Below are 15,048 nucleotides of genomic sequence, written 5' to 3' on the forward strand. Positions count from 1 at the left end.
TGTGGCTTTAGCCTCATGACAGATTAACTCCTGTTGATTGTGTTTAATTTCATTAATGATTTTGTTTTAATCCTATTTTTGGTGAGCAATATGATTATCGGGATTTCATTCCTTGTTTTCGGGATTTCATCCCAGTTTTTTCCCCACGAAATGCAGATTTCAAACAGCCATAGATCAGGCCATATCCTACAAGTCCAGGTCAATGTCCGTCCATACCTGGGAAAGGGAAAACCATAATTTTTCCCTAAAGAATATCCCGATTTTATGTAATTTGAGCTGTTATACAATAGCCAACCGAATTTAAATCAGAAGTCAGTAGCCTAGTCTAAGACATATCACAGTAGGCTGTTTAATGACAATGATCCATCGCGAACTGCTCATTGTGGGAAGTGAAACAACTGGAGGAAGAATTTTCAGATCCTTTAATGTAGCCAAAAGTGAATATTGCATTCAGTAAAAGGGCCTAAGTATTAACAACATCATGCTATTAAAGCAAACGCATGCCTTTTTACTCCGAGGTTTATTACAGAACAATAGCCTACATTAAGTCGGCTATAGGGCCTACTTGTTTCATATATTTTAGCTCTCTAAGTTATTTAGGGCTATAAGCTCATAATGCTTTAGCCTATAGGCCTGCATAACAAGGAAATCTGCATAACATTTTTTTTAAAAATAAGTTTTAAAGTAGTCCAAAATGGAAATACTCAAGTAAAGTATGGTAAAAATGTAGGTCTACTTCAGGCCTCACATTTAAATTAAATTAAATGTGCACTATGCATTTGGCCTTATCAATATGGCCTTTAAAGTCAGTCTACAACATGTTTATGTTTATTTAACCTTGCTGTGCATCACGCTGCCTGAGTTTTAAAACCTGAAGTAGACGAGGTGGTCTTTTTTTCCACTGAGATCCAATATTAAGCTGAGAGGTTCAGCAGCGAATTAAACTTTTCCCTTCGGACGCTCTGTGATCCTGGTTTGCAAAATGAAGTGTTTGCTCCCTCTGCCGGGACAGCGAGTGTGTGCACAACCATCTCTGTCATGGAAATTGCATGGTAGCGTTACAAACAACAGTGGACCGTCTTATATCAAAACAACATAGGCCTACCTAAAATAGAGTCATAGATGACAGAATAAACATTTTAAAGTTAGAATAATTTTATTTTGAGTCTGTTGAAGTTGTAACATACCACTATCCAAATAAAACACGATAAAAATATACTGAGATATGACACCCTAAATTCGGGGCCAACCAACCATATTACAAGAGAGCACTCTAGCAACTTAATGCCACCCTTTATTCAAAAAAAAAATATAGGTGATATGTATATATCTATATATATATCTATATCTATCTATATATATATATATATATACATTTCACCTATATTTTTTTTAAATATCTATCTATCTATCTATCTATCTATCTATCTATCTATCTATCTATCTATATATATATATATATATATATATATATATATATATATATATATATATATATATATATATATATATATATATATATATATATATATATATATATGGAATACGGTAGGCCAACGCTTGGCTTGCAAAATAAATGTACTAGTCAGGCAGCTGGAAGGACAGTCTGTTGAGGTCCTAAATCCTTTAACGGGGACATGCGCAAAAGAAAATTTCTCTTTCTCGGTGGACGCAATGGCGGACGCAGAGTGAGTGTTTTCCGCTGTATTAAAATCTAAGCACATCCACTATTTTAATAGCAATCTTTGGTTAATTTTACACCCTGTATGGGTTGTTTAGTTTGCATACACCATAATCCTAGTAGTATTGTTTAGGATTGTGATTTTATTATTGTTATGATCACTTTATGGAGTCTTGTATGTAGCCACAGTAATACAACATGGCTGTCTCTCTAGCCTCCGTGCACTCGAAAAGTAGCTAGTATCTGTGCTAAAAAGGAGAACAAAGTTAAGAATGAACTGCTAGAATAAGTCGTCGACTTTTATGAAGATATTGGTTCTGAGAAACGTCGGTTAGCGTTCAAAGTAGTAACGTTAGCACAACCTATATGGAAGCCGGTAAAGGACGGGTTAGCAAGCTAGCAGCTATCATTAACGTTACCAACGGCGATAAGATATTGCTTCGTAGTAATTTAGCTGTGGCAGGATAACCGATATTGTCAATGCGTTTCAAATATGGTCCTAAAGTTTTGTATCTCTTAACAGAAAAAAAGTACCGGCGGTCCCTGAGAGCCTTTTGAAAAGGCGAAAGGCCTTTGCCACCATGAAGGCCATGCGCGTCAAGAAGATGCTGGCTGAGAAAAAGGTGAGTTGCATGCTGGTATGTTGGCCTGTTAAAAGAGCTGATATTTATTGACTCGTGTAGCTGTCGGTTTGCGGCTGAACATGTAATTTGTGCACTGAACGAGCATGTGTTCTCAGGCCCGCAAAGTGACCAGGAAACTGATCTACAAGAGGGCTGAGAAGTACCACAAGGAGTATAGACAGATGTACAGACGTGAAGTCCGCCTGGGCCGTACTGCTCGCAAAGTGGGAAACTTCTACGTGCCAGCTGAGCCCAAACTGGCCTTTGTTGTCAGAATCAGAGGGTGAGTAGTTTCTGGTGTTGCTCTGGTGACAGAATTGTTCCACTTGTCAGACAAAACTCTTTCAGTGACATTTACATGGATTACTAGATTTCCAACACAACCTGATGCTCAAGCATGTTAACATGCATTGGTTAAACGACTATACATGTTCATGCATATGTTGTCCTGTGTTGCCTACTTGATCCAAACCTTGCTACTGTGGCGATGTCTTGCACGCCAGTTCTACAGAAACTTTCAAGCTGTTCTGTTTGTAGCAGTATATGAGAGCGTGTGAAACAGTTAAGCATAAGTCTGTTAAGGTAAATCAATATTTAGTTAGATACTGCTGTTTTAAAAGGCACTTTAAGTAATGCCTAAATGTGGTTAATATAGCAATCCATGTAAATGTACTGTCTGCAAATGCTTTGTTAGTTCTGTGGTTAATGATGCACACTCTTTCCCCGACTTATCGACTATGGTGATACAGCTATGCAACATAAGCCAATTTTTTTCTGAAACCACATTCAATTGAATTGCTGAGAAAGCTGTATACTGATGCAAAGCTATATTCTAATCATTGTCATTTGTTTTCCAGTATCAATGGTGTCAGCCCCAAGGTCCGCAAAGTTCTGCAGCTGCTCCGTCTGCGCCAGATTTTCAATGGTGTATTCGTCAGGCTGAACAAGGCTTCAATCAACATGCTTAGGATTGCTGAGCCTTACATTGCTTGGGGGTAAGGCGGTTACTACTAAAACTTGGAGACACTAGTCAGTGTGTAATGATATTAACACTGTTACTAGTCACTATAAATGCTCTATATCTGGAATGTGGTTGATGATGCTGAACTTTTTTCCCCTACTTATCGACCATGGTGAATACTGACTGAAACTAAGCCAGTTTTGTCTGAAACCACATTCCATGATAGGAATAGGCATGACATTGTGCAGTATATACACAAAAGTATTTTAAGAAAATATTAAGTTTATTGTTCTATGGTTCTTGACTAACGTATAGACATCTAGTTGTGTGAATATCTTGATGGGGGAGAATAGACAGTTTTAATCAGGGCTCTATTAAAATTTCTCCAGATGACACCCTTGATATGCTTCTTTATGTCTTCGTCTAAAGGGGTCTTATCTCAACCCCATAGATATTAACCATTTAATGTTGCTGTTCAGGGCTGTTGGTTTCACTTTAAATGTCAGGAAACAAGTACCGTTAAACAATTTACATAAAAATAGACCTAATGTCAAACGTAATTGCAGGAGGTGGAAGCATGGCTACACAAACTTATGTTATGAGTGAACAATACAAATGTTTTTGATCTGGATGTTTGACACTAGTGCAGTAAAATAATTTACCTGATCTTCACTAAAGAAAAAAGCTTCATAGTGCTATGGACCTTTTTCACAGCAGACATTTTGACTTGTCATAGTAGGAAAAGCACAGCTGAAACTGATAACCTTAACAATGGCTCAATTCCATCAAGTGTCCCAGTAAGCTGTTTCAGTGAGTCAGCATGCCCAATACCAGGACCTCTCCTAAGTAGAATGCAGCTAGCATTAATGATTTTGAATACACCGGGGCTTTTCCTACTATGACATGTCAACATGTCTGCCGTGAAAAAGGTCTATGGATGTGCATAGTTTTTTGCAAGAATACCATAGTTTCCATTGTCCAGTGTTTGCTTTGCTTTTGTATAACCTCAAGGCTTTAATCTCTGTAGATTTTTCTGCCATTATACCCAATCTTTGAGTGGGGTGAAACACAAAAGTGCAGTTTGTTGGGTACGCCCCATACTGTCATTAAATGTTGATTCGTTTTTTTTGTCACCTGAATCCCAATACCACTTCATAATTTCAATATCCTTGTTCCTATTGCGTAGCTTGTGGGTGACTTTTCTATGTACTGTGAGGTTAAAGGCATGAAAAACACGACACTCCGTGCCATATCATCTGCAGTTGCTCATCTGCTGTGTTCAGTCACAGAGCTGCTGCACTGCTCTCTTGGGGTTGAAATCTTAAAACGATTAGCACCTAAGGCCACAACCTAATGATGTAAGAGCAGGTGAATTGACTGATTGAAAACACCTAGGACTTCATTGAGTGTTTAGGTAGGCACTACATTCCTCATTTTGTTTTGAGCTCATTTAATAACCTTTTTATGACCTGTTGTTCCCCCAGATACCCTAACCTGAAGTCTGTGCGTGAGCTCATCTACAAACGTGGCCATGGCAGGATGAGGAAACAGCGCATTGCCCTCACAGACAATGCTCTGGTGGAGAAGGCCCTCGGTATGGAATCTTTATACTTTTTTGCTTTAGAAAACCCCTAAAGAACTGGGTTGTACATAGCACAGTATACAGGTGACTGATACAGAATTGACCAATAAGTGTTATTTCTGAGGGAGTGATAATTGGTAATGTATGATTTCTCTGAGCTTAATTTTAGGTAAGACATGCTCTTGATCAAGGCATTATTAAGGTACAATTATTTATTGCTTCTACAAAGCATAAATGTAAAGCTCCAACATAATCAATTACTGTTAGATTAAGGTGTAGTGCTACATGTGGTTAATGATGCACACTTTTTTCCCCGTCTTATCGACCTTGGTGAAAAAACTGAAAACTAAGCCAGTTGTGTCTGAAACCACATCCTTGTCCAACAGTGACTTTACCATTAGGGTGTATTATTTTAGTTTTTAGCAGAATTGTACGCTTTCTCATCAGACTTGTTTAGTTCAACCCTATTGGAACTTTGTTTCACAAGGTAAAATGTATGTTGAGCTTTAAGAGTCTGGTGAAATATTGGAATACAATTAACTCATCCATTCTGGGTTAAATTGCACAATCATTTTGCTAATCCGTAAAGCCAAAGTTGTCTAAAATGCACATTTTCTCAATTGGTAAAACATTTAACATAGCAACTTTCACGTTAACTCACATTTTTAAGTAAAAGTTAAGTGTGTGAGCAGTTATGCAGTTCAACTTGTTAAAGCACATTGCTTTTTTGATCTGCAGGCAAATATGGCATCATCTGTGTTGAGGACCTCATCCATGAGATTTACACAGTTGGAAAGAACTTCAAACCCGCCAACAACTTCCTGTGGCCCTTCAAGCTGTCGTCACCCCGCGGTGGTATGAACAAGAAGACCACACACTTTGTGGAGGGAGGGGACGCTGGAAACCGGGAGGATCAGATCAACAGAATGATTCGGAGGATGAACTAAAGTTATGGTGAGTTGGAGGAATATTACAGGTCTAGAAAGTATAAATGGCTCATAAGGTGTGGTTAATGATGCATACTTTTTTCCCCGTCTTATCGACTATGGTGAAAACCAGCTGAAATTAAGCCAATTATGTCTGAAACCACATCTTAGCCATTCATCTTTAAATCATCTACATGCTTTAGTTTGTGCAAAACGGGAGGAAGTTGTAATGTACGGGAAAAATATTAGATCAAATTAAACAATATGGTAATGATTTATTCCTAAAGAGTTTGTGACTATAAAGTTGGTTCTACATGTGACATCTATGGCTGACTCTAGATTGTCTTGTCTGATAACCCTGGATGATGCCCATCTTTAAAAACGTATCACCAAGCGTAAAAAAAAAAAAAAAAAAAGAAAAAATATATAAAAAAATTAAATTAAAGGGTTTTTTTATTATATTACTACAGGTCCAATGACCATACTTTACAAGAAGCAAAGAATGAACATTGTACTTAGTTGTTAACCTAATCTATTGGATGTGGTTTAGTTTCTCTATAACATTTGTTTTTTGTCTTTCAGGTTTTCAAAGGACTCAACATGCACAATAAAAACTTTGGGGGAAAAACCGTCTTGTTCTTGTCATTAATGTTGTGATTGTGCCATTTAATTCATCAATGTGCCATCCTGTGCATACACTACTTGTAATTCGGTAATTGGCAGAGGGTATCCATTTTCTTCTTTTTTAAGCCAATTATTGACCCCCTAAAATGACAAGTTGATGCCAGTATACACATTTAAAAGTGTAAAACAAACATTTGTTCTGAACTGTAGGGCTGAACTTCAAAAGTCACTGACTGAAATTCCTCAACGTCGAATATTGAAAAATGCCCTGTCATTCAATACTAAAGTTGAATACTTAAATGTCATCTTCGTCAGTGAGCCAATTAGCGTGCAGCATGTACCAAGATTTTATAATGCAGTTTAACATGAAAAAGGCTCCATTAACAGAAAATGTTCACGTTTGTGTATTTTAAGAGGCTTGAGTTGACTGTACCACATAGCAGCTGAAAAAAGAATCCGAACCGCAATGCTATTTGTTGTTAAAATGGGTCGGTATCGTGTAAAAAAAAAAAAAACATAACAAAAACCCAGCCCTACTTGCACAAAAACAAGGATGCAGCGTTTCGTATCTCAAATGTAGAAAGGGATCAACTTATTTTGGCCCAAAGTAAGATTTGTAATGAATACTACAGAGCGACTATGTAACGGTTTTCATTAAGCATGTTACCATGGTGACGCAGTGACTCGGTTACATTTACCACAGTGACCAGTTAGCCTAGCATTGCTGCTCGGGGATGTCTAGCTTGTACAAATTGTCCATTATAATAACCATGTATCGTATGTTTGGTCTATAACCGGGTTATGTCTTAAACAGTTATTTAATGGCAGCTCCAACATGATGACTTTCCAGGTTAATGCATCGCTGCCTAACGTTACCGCAAAGGCTTTATTGTCGGAGCGAAGCTCAAATTGCGGCCCTGATGCGGCTAGATATCCAGCATACTGGAACGTTGGCATGGGAGCAGGTGGAGGACAAGCAGCTGTCAGACAAAATAGTCAAATAAGGAGGACATTGCCTGTGATTCAACCCCTGAGCAGTGAGTAAGCGCGCTTCGTGTACCGTTATCTGCTAAATTAACCAAGATGCTGCTACAGTAACGGTAACGTCATGTCACCGTTCTCTGTTGTAGAGTCCAGGGATTGGAAAACCTTGGTTAGCGGCTACATAGTTGGAGGGTGAGATGTGTTAACATTTTGACATAACTTGTTTCTTAGACCAAGCTCATTATTTAAGGATGTTTCTTAAGTCAGAATAGCCTCTGGTTGCTATAGAGGTCGTTCACAACATTAGGCAGAAGAAATATAAGTTGTTGCACAAAAAAACTATTTTATGAATGTTAGTAGTGGTATTACACATGATAAAATACCCCAGAATAATACACAAATGGTGTACTGTGTGTTCTTATTCTGTGTGGTATTCACTTTTTTAAATCCATGTTTCTCTTCAATCTGTGTGCTGTGTTAGGTCACCTAACCTGGCCAAAGATGACAGACTGGGAACAGAGATCAATGGCCCAGAGAAGGACCTCTCTGGAAGACACTTTCTTTTTGATAAACAATGTAAGAATTGCAGAAGAGGAGCGGACCTGTCATTATTCCAGTTGAGAGTATATTTATAGGATTAGTTATATATTCTCACTCAGAAGTAAATTCTTTACTTTCCACCTAAAACATTAAATTGGATACACATTGAATTTGAGTTTTATTTCCCTGGAATGTAACCGAGACAGCCAGTAGGTGGAGCTGTCGTCATACATAATGAGCACATGGTTTCATTTCTGTGACAGCAAGTGTAACATGGATACTTGAGTGCAGCTTTACAGTCACAATTAATACAGCATGAAAGAGATTAGCCACATTACATATACACTTTTGTTTTAAAATAGTATATATTTCTTCATATCAGATGTCAGTTTTAAATAGCTACATCTAATTATGTTTAGGTGCGAGGTTAGAGAGGACCAGAACTGTGATTCCTCCACTGGCAAGAGACTACCATGTGCACAGACCCGGCAACCAGCATCTCCTCAGCCTCTCCAAGAAGCTTTCCCACAGTCATGCAGGGCGGCCTTTCGACCTGGGGTAACCAGTGGATTAATGTCACTCAGCCCAGTAGTTGTAGCTGTAGTCTTCATGGCATATTTCTGAAGACAGCTGCACAGATTGCAGTAATTACATTGAGCCACTGTCTCATATATAAAAAGAATTAAAAGAATATGAACTGAGGAAAGGTAGCCAGACACAATTCTGACACGCATAATTTCTCTTTCACACACAATTTTATTAATCTGGCAACATGGGGAGCATGATTATAGCTAAAATTGAATCAAGTGTTTGCAAAATGATGATCATAATCACTTACTATTAGTCCATTTGTGGGAACAGTTTAGTTTGATGGCACACTGCCTTTACTTTCACATAGTATGTAACAATCCTTTAATACAATTTCATATAATTTTCACATGAAATAATTGGGTCTTCTGAAAGCAAAATCTAAAGGAAATTGGAAGTAACCAAAACCAGTTACAAATTATTAATCCCAACAGCCATATGTGCAACCCTACCTTTTTATATGTTCATAACGTCCTCAATTCTTCTTCCAGCTACCCTGAAAGATATGAACTGAATACAACTCCAGCCATCCTCTTTCCCTCCACTTTAGTCCTCAAAGGCAGAAGCACCTTCTCTGCTGAGAACTGCAAGCTTAGCAGGTATTTTTGCCCTTATAAACTAAATTAGACCAAGCTAATCAATAGTTATCTCAATTGTTTCTCACACCTATGCCTCTTCTTCTTCCCTTCCGTTCCGCAGGCCTAAGGTGAATTATCCAACCTACAACCTACTGACTGTTAAAGATAATCAAAAGAGTGAGTTATTTTAGTGCATCGACTGTGAAGTATTCATCGTGGTCTTGACAAGTTAGGTCAAAATGCCCCTGTCTGTGTAGCAAGGGGAATCCAACCTTCAGCCTGCATATGTGTATATAATGTTGATTTATTGGCAGCAAACATGTTAGTTTTTGGGGATTTTCCTTCTTCAAAAAAAATAATGGATCCTGTGCCTCGTTATTGCAAGTTGCAGGGTACCTTGTTGTTTGTGGTTCATAATAAATTGGGACAAGAGGTCACATGGAGAGAGGGAGGGCTTGGTGTTGTCAGGTGGACTTTAAATTAAATCAATATTCCTCATAACATGAGGACATGTTGAATAAACCCAACACTGCAACCTAACATCATGAAAATGCCCCATATATTATACTTATTATTTTTAGTGCATATATCTTATTATAGATCTCATCCTAATATTTCTTCTTCTCTCCCTTCTATCCATCTCTCTCTTTCTGTGTCTTTCCCTCTCTCTTGCCACACAGGCCAGTCCTATCCAGACCCAGTGGTCGGAGCCTCTCGCTCTTTTATCCACAGGATATCTGAGCTGTCCACCTTGGAGGGTGAGACGGTGAGACAAGAAAAGCTCAAGAAAATGAGGAAAGCTAAAAAACCTTCATCCTGACAATCACCTTCTTCCCAGTCACTCTGGTCAAGGATCAAAACCTTTGAGTCTGTGCCAACAACGTCGGAGCAAAATAAAACTTTTAAGGCACCGTGTTCTTTTCAGTGGCTTGTTCTGACTGCTTGTTTGTCCTCAATGGTATTAGTTTTCTGCCTAACGTGGCTGGTCTTCACATTTTGGGATTCCTGACCTGAGCTCCTCTATTAGTGATTGCATGTAGTATTTACTGTGGTAAATTACAGTGTTCACTATGACAACAAATGCTGATGATGAATATTAAATATTTTCTTTTCTGACTCACAGCTGTCGTAGTTTCCCACTCAACATATGCATGAAAATATATTTATTTTACCTTTCTAATGGCTGTTATGTAATTCTGCCATAATTATTGCTGTATCATGAATATGTTGAAGATGCTGTAAAGCTCCGATCTCATTACAAGGGTGTTTAAAACATTGCCGTTGTACACGAATCAAGCTGTGTGGAATATCTATGTACATATTGAATAGTTTAGCAAAACCATTATTGTGCCTTGTGAAACGTCTTCCTGGAATTAAATAAATTTCTTTTTGTTATTGTTACTCCTTTTGTCAAGAACATTTCCCCTTTGTGAGTCATGTTTTTTTCTTATAGCTTCTAGAGGGCTAATAAAAAGAGCTTCCCCTTTTGGCACATATACTACATATCGACCAGCGCAATATTGAGAATGCCTAAAAGATTACAATGAAACATAATCTGCATTCCATATCTACAAAACAGACACAAAACTGTGCCCCCAGATCCCAGAATGTGGTACTTTCCCACATAATGCATTGTTGTATTGTATGGAGGGAAGCTCATGTCTCTGAATAGTCTTCATTGTATTTCACAAAGACAGCATAGTTTTTTTGTTTAGAGAGAAATGAGTATTTTATTATTTAAAGATGTAGCAGCTGGAGTCCTGATTTCATGTTTAAAATTTGTGATACTATGAATTTCTGGGACTTTTTTTGACATACTACACTATGACTTTTTTATTATTTTACTTTGACATTTTTATTACTTTTTTTTCGACATACTATGAACCTACTATGACTTTTTAATTACTTTTTTCATAATACTATACAATGACATTTTTATGACGTTTTTTTCATAATACTTTACTATGACATTTTTTGACATACTATACCATGACAGCCATAGTACATACAGTACTTATTTCGACACTATATTATGACTTCTTTTTTACATGCTATACTATGATTTTTTATGACTTTTTCAACATGCTATACTATGACTTTTTCCACATGCTATAATATGACTTATTTTGACATGCTATACTATGTCTTTTTTCGACATGCTATAATTTGACATATTATACTAAGACTTTTTTTTACTTTTTTCCGCATACTATACTATAACTTTTTCGACATGCTATTCTATGAAATTTATGAAATTTGTTTTAGCAATAATGTGTAACACTTGTACATGAATAAAGGTGTTTCTTTTCAATGTGTTATGTTTTTACTTTTTTTTAAGTTTCAGAAGACAGACACTTCTCAACATCATACAATAAAACTTGGTTTCATGATACCTGTGTGTAACACTACTTTAATAAAGTGTTTTTGAATATTTACAATGTACAGTAACATTATATTATATATATACTATATAACACTATACCGAATTTTTTCAACATACAATACTATGACTTGTTTTTCTTCTTTTTGTGACATACAATACTATGACTTTATGAATTTTTTCACATACTGTACTATGACTTTCGGACATCCTATACTATGAATTTTTATGACATTTATAATCTATGTGTTACACTTGTACTTTTTTGACATGCTATGCTTTGCCTTTTTTTTGACTTTTTTTGACATAATATACTATGACTTATTTCAACATAGTATATATGACTTTTTCCACATGCTATACGCTGACTTATTCATGACTTTTTTCGACATACTATACTATCACTTTTTGTTACTATTTTCAACATACTATACTCTGACTTTTTTCAACATGCTATAATATGACTTTTTTTTCTTCTTTTTTTGACATAATAAACTATAATATAACTTTTTTCGACATAATATACTATGACTTTTTATTTACTTTTTTCGACATGCTATACTATGACTTTTTTCGCCATGCTATAATATGACTTTTTATTTACTTTTTTTGACATGCTATACTATGACTTTTTTATGACTTTTTTTGACATGCTATAAATGACTTATTCATGACTTTTTTGAACATGTCATACTATGACTTTTTCTGAGTTTTTTCAACATGCTATACTAGGACTTTTTAAATTTTTCGATATACTACATTATGTCTTTTTATGACTTTTTATATATTACTTTTTTTAGTATGCTATAATATGACTTCTTTTTTTTACTTGTTTTGAAATGCTATACTATGACTTTTTTTTTTTACTTACTATATATAATGATTTTTTCGACATACTATGACTTTTTTTTTACTTTTTTTGACATACTATACAATGATTTTATATGACTTTTTGTGACTTTTTGCTCTACTATAATATGACTTTTTTGACATGCTATACTATGATTTTTTACATATATAATATGACTTTTATTTTTACTTTTTTTGAAATACTATACTTCGACCTTTTTTGACTACTTTTTCAATTACTTTTTTCGGCAGTTTTTTTAACTTACTATATAATAACTCTTTTCGACATACTATACTATGACTTTTTTTGGACATGCTATACCATGATTTTTTATGACTTTTTCAACATGATATACTATGACTTATTTCGACATGCTATACTATGACTTTTTTACATATAATATAATATGACTTTTATTTTTACTTTTTTCGACATGCTATACTACGACCTTTTTCGACTGTTATTCTATGACTTTTTAAAAACTGTTTTGGACATGCTATACTATGAGTTTTTCGACATGCTATGATGTCTTTTTTGGCTTATTTCGACATGCTATATTATTTATGTTATTAAAAAAAGTCATACTGTAGTATGTCGAAAAAAAGTCATAGGACTTTTTTTCAACATACTACAGTATGACTTTTTTTAATATGCTATAATATGACTTTTCTTTTAACTTTTTTCGACATACTATACTATGACCTTTTTCGACTTATTTCCACATACTATAAATGACTTTTTTCGACATACTATACTATGACCTTTTTGGACATGCTATACTCTCACTCTATAAGTGTTTATTTTCACTGTGTTATGTTTTTACTTCTTTTGAACAGTTACACAAGACAGACACTTCTCAACATCAATACAACGTGGTTTCATGATACATGTGTGTGAAAATACTTTAATGAAGTGTATTTGAAAATGTACTATATAATACTATGCTCTGACTTTTTTGGACTTTCTTCGACTTGCTATGATAAGACCATTTATTTACTTTTTTTCGAGATGCTATACTATGACTTTTTTCGACATACTATTATATAACTTTTTTAGACATACTATACAATTACTTTTTGCAACTTGCTATAATGTGACATTTCATTAACTTATTTTGAGATGCTATACTATTCCTTTTTTTATGACTTTTTTCGACATACTATACTAGGACTTATTTTTCGACTATGACTTTTATGACTTTTTTTTACTTTTTTCGGCATACCATACTATGCCTTTTTTCGACGTACTATACTATGACTTTTTCATGACTTTTAATTATTCCTTCTCTTTAAAGTGACTATTATTGCCTCTGTTCATCACATCCCCAACCGTCATCGTCAGACACCGCCTACCAAGAGCCTGGGTCTGTCCGAGGTTTCTTCCTAAAAGGGAGCTTTTCCTCGCCACTGTCGCACTGCTTGCTCTTGGGGGAATTATTAGAATTGTTGGGGCTTTGTAAATTATAGAGTGTGGTCTAGACCTACTATCTGTAAAGTGTCTCGAGATAACTCTTGCTATGAATTCATACTATAAATAAAATTGAATTGAAATTGAATTTAATTAATGACATACTATACTATGAATTTTTTATAACGTTTTTGACATACTATACCATGACATTTCTAAGACGTTTTTTCGACATTCTGTTATCTCTTTTTATGACTTTTTTCATCATACTATACTATTTCAATAAGGAGAGATCTCATTTTGAGTGAACAATTATTTATTGACGTGTGCACATTAATTATAAATTATAGTCTTTGGCGATTAGACCCCATCGTGACGTCATCATATTTAAAGGGGGTCCAGAAGCCGTGAGCATGTAGGATACCCCTCCGATAGAGTCTAGACACTAGTGGTGATGGTAATGACTGAAGAGGATGCTGAGATGTGGATGAATGAGAAGAGGAGTGAGGTCTGGTGAGCTCAGACCTGGGAGCTGGATTTGATGAACTGGAGGAGGGTCACGATGATTCACACTGAAATGAGAGCTGACAGCAAAAGAGAGGAAAACATTTCAATATTGACAGCAAGAATGTGATTGGCCTAAACCTAGTTGGTTTAACTTAAAGAAACATTCTCTAATCAGCAGGTAATGTGATGCAGGAGGAGAGGGAGAGTGAGGCGAATGAGAATGAGTGAGTAACAATATAGTCTTCCTGGCTGAACCTATGCTAAAATTCATGACTTTTTTCGACATACTATACTATGACTTTTTTATGATTTTTTTCTGTATACTATGACTTTTTTTGACATACTACACTGTGACTATTTATGACATACTATAATAGGACTTTTTTATTACTGTACTAGTTTTTTTTTTTTTTTTTTTAATTTTTTTTTTTTTTTTTTTTTTTAATTTTTTTTTTTTTTTTTTATATTTTTTTTTTTTTTTTTTTTTTTTTTTTTTTTTTTTTTTTTTTTTTTTTTTTTTTTTTTAATTATTTTTTTTTTTTTTTTTTTTTTTTACTTATAAATTTTTTTTTTTTTTTTTTTGGTTGGGTTATATTTGTTTTTTTTTTGTTTTTTTTATATTGTATTCTATTTTTTTATTACTTTTTTCAACATACTATGACATTTTATGACCTTTGGACAAACTGTACTATGACGTTTTTAAGACTTTTAGAGCCTGCACCAGGTGCTTCCATGACACTATCAGTCATTATGCTTCCTCCCCTTCTTTAGTTTTGGCCTATGTTTTTTTTTTGCAGCTTGGGATCAAACAGGCATT

The 15,048-nt window shown here is 35.1% G+C and overlaps 1 protein-coding gene and 3 non-coding genes across 5 annotated transcripts; all 4 read left to right on the top strand.

Annotated features, from left to right (window-relative positions):
- Positions 1 to 1,587: 1,587 nt before the first annotated feature.
- Positions 1,588 to 10,488, top strand: si:ch211-171b20.3 (60S ribosomal protein L7). 2 transcript variants are annotated; one of them, XM_039789708.1, is made up of 8 exons: positions 5,785 to 5,801; positions 6,356 to 7,434; positions 7,528 to 7,573; positions 7,863 to 7,957; positions 8,341 to 8,479; positions 9,001 to 9,108; positions 9,209 to 9,264; positions 9,768 to 10,488. In XM_039789708.1, exons 2-8 carry the CDS (start codon positions 7,233 to 7,235, stop codon positions 9,905 to 9,907), a joined length of 786 nt encoding a protein of 261 aa, XP_039645642.1. In that variant the 5' UTR covers positions 5,785 to 5,801; positions 6,356 to 7,232; the 3' UTR covers positions 9,908 to 10,488. The 2 variants fall into 2 exon arrangements, with proteins under 2 accessions (XP_039645643.1, XP_039645642.1); XM_039789709.1 differs by lacking the exons at positions 7,528 to 7,573; positions 7,863 to 7,957; positions 8,341 to 8,479; ... (1 more) ...; positions 9,209 to 9,264; positions 9,768 to 10,488 and adding exons at positions 1,588 to 1,688; positions 2,205 to 2,304; positions 2,421 to 2,587; positions 3,162 to 3,299; positions 4,750 to 4,859 and having other exon boundaries at positions 5,586 to 5,801; positions 6,356 to 6,402.
- Positions 3,391 to 3,482, top strand: LOC120552751. The gene has a single exon (XR_005638066.1). It is a non-coding gene; the product is annotated as a small nucleolar SNORD12/SNORD106 (small nucleolar RNA).
- Positions 5,132 to 5,221, top strand: LOC120552754. The gene has a single exon (XR_005638069.1). It is a non-coding gene; the product is annotated as a small nucleolar SNORD12/SNORD106 (small nucleolar RNA).
- LOC120552753 lies at positions 5,850 to 5,940 on the top strand. Its single transcript, XR_005638068.1, has one exon. It is a non-coding gene; the product is annotated as a small nucleolar SNORD12/SNORD106 (small nucleolar RNA).
- Positions 10,489 to 15,048: the final 4,560 nt, after the last annotated feature.

The sequence above is a fragment of the Perca fluviatilis genome, chromosome 22 (assembly GCF_010015445.1).
Source record: "Perca fluviatilis chromosome 22, GENO_Pfluv_1.0, whole genome shotgun sequence".
Taxonomy (NCBI): Eukaryota; Metazoa; Chordata; class Actinopteri; order Perciformes; family Percidae; genus Perca; species Perca fluviatilis.